General features: G+C 42.2%; 1 protein-coding gene across 1 annotated transcript in view; it reads right to left on the bottom strand.

Annotated features, from left to right (window-relative positions):
- The window catches only part of ARL6IP5 (ADP-ribosylation factor-like 6 interacting protein 5), a 22,153-nt gene continuing 14,366 nt past the window's right edge, over positions 1–7,787 (bottom strand). The window contains exons 2-3 of the mRNA XM_010861982.1: positions 3,389–3,606; positions 1–935 (exon numbers count right to left, since the gene is read on the bottom strand). Of these exons, the coding sequence (XP_010860284.1) occupies positions 763–935; positions 3,389–3,606 (391 nt within the window). The 3' untranslated portion in view covers positions 1–762. The remainder of the gene's footprint in view (positions 936–3,388; positions 3,607–7,787) is intronic.

The following is a 7,787-nucleotide window of genomic DNA, read 5'->3' as shown; positions in this document are numbered from 1 at the left end:
TGCAATAGAAACTCATTTTATTCTGATTTTTTTTTTAACAAGCTTGTCAAGAATACAGGCTACAGAGCTGTAACCCCCTTAAAGAAGATGGTATTAGTTTGCAACAAATGCCTTCTAATGAAAACATTAATAGCATTTCAAAAATTTACAAAAAAGTTGATAAAATATTCTCCTAAGCAGCTAGCAGCTTTATGTTTGTAAACAAAATAGAAACAACTGCTTTATCCACTGCACATCAACCAGGAGGCAAAGTGATCAAGATTATTTTTTATTTTAAACAATAATAATAAAAGCTAAACTAATTGATACCCCACATATTATAATCCTAAGGAAGGAATATTTTTAGAGGAGAATGCTGAGGGGGATTAAAACAGGATAACATCATCTCCTTTCATAGTCTTTTCATTTATTCACATTGCCTTGATACTTTACAAACTGTTTCCTACAAAATAACCATACTGTTGCTGTACACTCCATGATTCTTTTATTCCCCTTAAGAAATAAGGGTGATCCGTTTCCAATCAGTTTACATAAACACACTGGAGATGTCGAGCATAACAGGAGGGTGGTTTCTTTTAGCCGGAGGCCTTTTCTCTGTGACAGCAGAAATGAGAACAGGGAGGCCTCTCTGTGCACGGTGCCACGGGTGGCTGAATGGTTCGTGCACCTCCTATTTCAAAAACACAAACGGAAAAGTAGGTCTGGACAGGGGCAAACCGCAACTCGACTTCTGCTGCAACCCTATCACCAGGGCAGCTCCGTTTACTCCTTCATTTTACTGATATAGTCAGAAAACTTGGTGATGGTTTCCTCCTGCTGCTCCAGGGCATCTAGGACAATCCCCATGGGTGTCCTCTTCAGACCAATTTCCTCCATTTTATTCTCCAGTTTGTTCTTGAGGTTCCGGAGCCTCAGCGACGCATGGATGAACATCACTACAGGGAAGTGAAAGGTGACGGTTAGCACCAAAGCACCCATTCTCCCGCCCCGCTTCGCAACTGAAGTAACAACTTTCTCCATTAGCTACAGTCCAGTCTGCTTCCCTAACAGATCCACATCCCAGCTGCTGCTGCTAAGTCGCTACAGTCATGTCCGACTCTGTGCGACCCCAAAGACGGCAGCCCACCAGGCTCCCCCGTCCCTGGGATTCTCTAGGCAAGAACACTGGAGTGGGTTGCCATTTCCTTCTCCACATCCCACAGTGGATCCTTAAACTTTATATAAAGCTCTTTGTCAGCCTAATGGACCCAAGTCCCTGTATGGATCCTTGGACTTTACAGTATTCTTTGTGTGTGCAGGAGAATGTCATATTCAGCAGGAAGGACCATAATCTGGCAGCCACGCTCTTCCCTTCACACATTGTTATCACTGCCTTTCAGATGCTACTTAAATACCCTGAAATTCAAAGCGAATTGATGTGATTTCAACCTACCTAAAAATGAACTTAATGCTAACCTTTTCCAGAAAAGAACTTATGCTCAGCTCAGGGGTTATCTGTATTTTGTTCCTGCAGGAGGCACACAAGTGAAGTCCTCTTAGAAGGTGCCTCCTAACGGGCAGTTTTGCACAGTGTTGGGTATAGATATCTGGATAAAAAGCTATTGCACAGTGTTGGATATAGAATGTCTGGATAAAATGCTAAGGGTTTACAGACCTTACGTAATCTGGTATTCACAGAATTTACCTGATCATTAAGAATTACCTGAGTTTGTTTGTAAGAAACAGATTTTCTCTGGCCCATCTCCTGGGCCTCCTGAACTTCTAGAACCTTTACAGGGCTGGGCTCAGGAGTCTGTATTTAAGTCAACACCTTGGGTAATCTACACCAGCACTTTTCAAACTTCTGTGTGCGTACAGATCACCAGAGAGAAAGCCTGTTAGATAGGCAGATTCCCAGTCTCCAGCACCTGGAGTTGAGATTGTTGAGACCGAGGTAGGGTTCTGGAATGTAACGTTTCAGTAACCACTGTGGGTGATTTTGATGTGGGTGATTTGGGGCCCTCATTTTGAGAAGCACTCATGTGCATTCTCTCCACAGGCTCCTAATCAAGAGTGACCACTAGAAACATTTGAGGAGCTTTCTAAAAATACAGATTCTTTGGACAGTCCTGTGGGCCAAAGAATCAAGATCTCCACGGGATGTGGCTGAGAAACATATATGTTAAAATCATCCTGGATGATTCTCACAGTCATCAAAGTTTGGGAATCACTGACCTTGTCTAATTCCCTTCTTTTATGGATGAGTGAGCTATAGCCCATATAGGATTATTATTGTTGTTCAGTCACTCAGTAGTGTCTGACTCTGTGACCCCATGGACCCCAGCACTCCAGGCTTCCCTGTCCTTCACTGTTTCCCAGAGTTTGCTCAAACTCATGTCCATTGAGTTGATGATGCCATCCAATTATTTCACTGTCTGTCGCCCCCTTCTCCTCCTGCCCTCAATTTTTCCCAGCATCAGGATCTTCTCCAGTGAGTCAGCTCTTCCCATATAAGACAATTGGTGCAGATCACATGGCTGGTTTCCAGCAGGTCTATGAATAGAAACCTGGACCCATGACTCTTAACTTACGATATGTTTCATTACACTGCTCTGTTTTTTACAAACTGTATACTCAGGCAGAATCACTGAAATACTGTCTCTAGCACATAAAGAAATCCTGAAGAGTATTTCAAAAATGTCTAAATTTAATGATTCAATTATTTTATCCAATAAGGTGTGGGATTCACATATAAATATTCTGGGGGCTTAATCAAACAAACCCGAAACAAGGAATTGTTTTATTTAGTGGAATGGCAGCACATGAAATGCTTTTAAAGATTAAAGGGATGTTCCTGTCACTGAGTACACTATAATTCTAATTAGATTTCCATTGATGAGACTGGAGTTGTGTCTGTTCTCTATTTCAGGCTTCAGGTGCTTGGGAATCTCAGTCAACAGTGCATGTACACTTTAGAAAATGTCTAGTTCTCATCACTAGAATTGGAGTCCATGGTTACCTATACTCTGGGCCAACTTACAACGCTTTCGACGCTAATTACAATCTTCTGAGTAAGTAGAGAGTAAACATTCACTACTGTGTCAGCACGGGATGCCTGGCACTGAACGGTTAAGACAAATCTGGATTCCAGTGCAGACCATGCCACTACTGTATGACTTGGGATCCGAATTTGTTTTGTTTACTGTTGTGTCCCCAGAAGAGTGACACCGAGGGGGTGCCCAGTACGTATCTGTGCCATTAATGGGCTATTCAGCCTTGATCTGCTGTTGCAGAAAACTCTTGATAGTTTTGCAGACCTGCCAACGCACCTCTCAGAAACAGGTTAGGACATTCTCACTGGATGAATGGATCGACATTGCTTGATGATATAAGGCTCAGGTTCACTTACACAGCAAAGGAAATGTGATACCAAACACAAAGACCATGACTCCCCCGAACAGGGAGATGAGGAAGTAGCTGGCTAGCATGACCACCATGACAAACGCTGTGGGGTACTGCTTCTTCATCCGACGGAGGATGTCTTTATTGTGGGCTGCCCACACGAAGCCTGTGAACACCAGCACCACCACAATGCCTCCAAGGATCATGTTGAAGGGGCTCAGGAACCTGGAATATGGAAGAAAGGAGGTGCCCAGGTCAGGAGGAGGGAAATGAAGCAGGGAGGGGAAGAGCAACAACAAAGCTTACTTACCAAGCCTTTCATCTAAGTTGTCTCATTTACTCCTCATATCCGATGAGGTCGATAGTATTAAATCACGTCTCCAAGGAAGAAACTTGGGAACAGAGGTTAGAGCACGGTGGAGGGAAAATTCACAGGGAGGCAGTGTGCTCCTACCGAACAGCCCATCACATTAGAGGCCCAGCATTTCAATAGACTAGAGCCCCTTTGTGGATGGGCTGTCTTTAGCTTTCATACATCCTGGGCTCTAGTATATAACGATTGTATTTTCCGAGCTCCAAGGGTTTATTTAAATCCTCCTAGAATCTGCCATGCTAGATGAATGTGGAGTTCAGGTCACACAGTGGGCTTCATAAGCCAGTGTGCAGTTACACTTGTGTCTGGACTGTACAATAATTTTAAAAACTTCTACTTGAATCCCAATGTGTGTGTGTGCATGTTTAAATGCATCAACCTTTGGGTTTCTTGCTTCTCCTGGAAACAAGAAAATCTCACAAAACTAGGCCCAGTTTCCCACGTGAGCCACTGGCTAGAGTGCCTTCTCCTTTACGTAGAATAAATGCTTTCCATTTAATCTCAGCCCCCACCACTATCTACGGAATCTTTGACACAGAGGCCCCCAGTGAGCTGCCATTAACAACTGTTTTTCTAACAGCTGCCTTGCCCTGGTCTCTTACATAAGCTGCCTGGCCCATGGAGGCATTTGGGTTTATGACTCTTGGTGTTAAATAGGCCACTCTAATTCCTTCAAAGGCCCAGAGTATCATTAGGAGATGGGTTATCGACTGAGATTTCCAGGCATAAAACTTCCAGTTTCATTGTTACATGAGCCAAAGGATACACTGCTGTGAATAATGGGGGAAAGCCATTTATAAAGAGGACATGTAGATGAAGTACTTCCTAAGTGAGAATGACTGGGCATTGTAGCCCCACCCACCCCCACCCCCCAAATTCTTAAAAGACATTTGTGGTCAGCAAGTATGATGATTTACAATTTTTACCCTCCTAAGAGGCTAATGAGCATGTTGCTTGGGAAGAACAAGGAGGGGTCAGTGTGTTATCAGCATCACTGATTTGGAAGACAGGATAATGAAAGGTGATGCCAAGAACTGACTTTCTCTGAAACAGAACAGATGAAGTCATTTCATATTGGGATTTATATTTAGGATAAGATTCCTCTTTTAAAAATCCCTTGAAATTTTTCGCTCTGATTCTGCCCCCTGAAACAGAAAACTTATTGTACTATTTAATATTTAAATAGTTTCAAATAGGAGTGAAAGTATTGCATATCTTAAGGGGTGAAAGCAGGGACATAATTAATGTCAAACTCCTTTGAAAAAGTTAATTTCTACTAAAATGCATGGAGCTAAACAGTGGTCAAAGTAGTAGCATGTAGTTTTAAATTAAACTCTATAATAATAAGTTGCTTATTTCATTCAGAACTCTTGCAAATACTTATACCCTTCCAGGCAAAAATCTCTTCAGAATAGATAATGTAAAGAAATTAATAAAAATGCAAAGACTGAATTGTAACAGTATTCACGAGTGATATTTATGATTTATAACTTTTAGAAACAATGTATATGGCCAACAATGTACTAAATGGTGACACATAAAATTATTTTCAAAAAGTCAAAGTATGCTTTATCATGTGGGAAGGCAATCATAATTGCTTAGGTAAAAGCAACAATTCTCTCTGGTAGGTGGATTTAGAACCTATGTTATATAACTCAGAAGTAGAAACTTCTACAATCAGTACCTTATTTTATGATCAGAAATAAAGTGAACATACAAAACATAAAATGTAAAGATATAAAAGTAACTGCTCCCCAGCCCCGGCCTCCCTGGTGGCTCAGATGGTAAAAAATCTGCTTGCAGTGCAGGAGACCTCAGTTTAATCCTTGGGTTGGGAAGATCCCCTGGAGGAGGGCATGGCCACCCCCTCCAGTATTCTTGCCTGGAGAATCCCATGGACCGAGGAGCCTGGCAGGGGCTACAGTCCATGGGGTCACACAGAGTTGGACACGACTTAGTGACTGAGCATGCGCACAGGCTCTCCAGCCCCACACCTCTGGCTTTGAGCAGGCCAACTACAACAATCTTGCCTTGCTTCATCTCTCCAGTGATGCTGATGCAATTTCAATTCATGAGCACAGCCAAGCTCTGCCTTCTCCCACTCAAACTCCGGTTTCCGGCTCACTGTCCAGATCCTCTTTCAACTAATCTGCCCCACCCCACCCAACTCCCGAAGCTTTCCCAACACCCAGTATATGTGCTTGCCTGCGTGTCCTCTTTCTCCCTCAGTGTTTTCATTACCTAGGTCTCTTGGCCCTTTTTTCTTTTTCACGATTCTATCTGGGGTTATACCTTCTCTCCAGCTTTGACCCTAGAATTGGTTTGGTAAAGACAAAACTGTCCTTCAAGGTCTGGGATAGGACAGGGCCAAAACAAGATCTTCTTTTGCAGGTGATGGGGAGACTGGGTGGAGAGGCTTAGAAACTCTCACAGACTAACACATTTCATTTCTAGCACCAAAACCATTATGAGAGAAATTTAAAAGACTCTAGCAGTTTTACTGGGTAATAGGATCATGGGTAGTATATTCCCATTTGCTTATTTCTATTTTCATATTTTTTCAATAGTCATGTATTACTTGAAGATAAAATAATTGATATTTAAAAATAAAAGCAATGGGAGAAAGTTGCCTGAAAGAGACAAACCCTTTTACATAAACTTGATGTTGACCAAATCAATATTAACTCAAAGAACTAGAGCAGAAGTCTCAAGTTTAGGAAACTCCTTTGTATAAGCTCCAAATAGGAGATGGTTGCATGCTGATGAGTCTATGTGTATGTGTGCTAGTCACTTCAGTCATGTCCAACTCTCCGCAACCCTGTGGACCTTAGTCCACCAGGCTCTTCTGTCCATGAGATTCTCTCCAGACAAGAATACTGGAATGAGTTGTCAGTGCCTCCTCCAGGGTATGTTCCTGACCCAGGAATTGAACCTATGTCTCCTGCATTGGCAGGCAAGTTCTTTACCACTAGCGCCAGCTGGGAGGCCTGGGAGATGGTTGGTTGGTGGAAAATGTCAAAGGCCTCCATCTCAGTTCTTCCTAGAATATCTATTAAAATAATAATTCACAAGGCAGAGCATATAATAAAATGCATGCCAAGTTTTTTCTATGTTTCTCGGTACAAGTGAGGTAGACCTCTAGGCTGAAAGGCTAAATCAAGCCCAGGACAAAGAACAATGAAAAATCTAAGCTGACTCAAGCAATTCCAAATGTGCTTTTCACCTGCTCCTGTTGCTCATGTTCAAGAAGAGAGAACAGAGCAGAAAGTCCTATAGGACTGGTTTTGGCTTACCCAATGCCCAAGCTGTGATCTATAATTAGAAACCAAAGTTACAAGCTGGAAAAAATGAACAAAGTTACTTGGAGCAGAAATGATTTTCTTCTTTATTCTGCTTAAGTGCAATTCCATTCTGAGAAATGGGAAAATGCACAGCACTCCCACTGCCCTGGCACCTCCCTGTACTTGGAGCAAAATAAAATACACAGATCATCCTCCAGAGATTAAATTCATTTTCTAGTTAGTGAAGGAGTTTTGGAAACCAGTTCTTGTTTCAAATGAGTAAAGTTTTTACTCAACAGTTTGGGTTCTTAGTGACATAAATCACCATAAAGCCCAAGGACCATTAGGATAAAACTTTCATAAATATGCCACCTAGCTTTCACGTGGACAATTGCTGTTGGATTTGATAGGTGCTATTTCATTTTGGAGGTCCATGAATGAGAAAGAGGAAGGAAGGCTGGAAGCTAGATGGAAGCAAAGGAGAGAAGGGAAGGAAGAGAGGAGGGAGAGAAGAGAGAGACTGAAGGAGAGATGGAGAGATCATGATTTTCTGTCTTTGGTGAAAACAGGACTTTCCTTTACAAATCAAAAACATTAAATATGTTTTTCTAGTGTGAGTTGAAAATATATACCTACATATATATGTATCCTGGGCTTCCCAGGTGGTGCTAGAGGTAAAGAACCTGCCTGCCAATGCAGGAGACCCAGGTTTGATCCCTGGGTTGGGAAGATCCCTTGGAGGAGGGCATGGC

The sequence above is a fragment of the Bison bison genome, unplaced genomic scaffold (assembly GCF_000754665.1).
Source record: "Bison bison bison isolate TAMUID 2011002044 unplaced genomic scaffold, Bison_UMD1.0 scf7180017864474, whole genome shotgun sequence".
NCBI classification, from domain to species: domain Eukaryota; kingdom Metazoa; phylum Chordata; class Mammalia; order Artiodactyla; family Bovidae; genus Bison; species Bison bison.
Note: the sequence above shows the minus strand (reverse complement) of the source record. Positions and strands in the feature narration are given on the sequence as shown.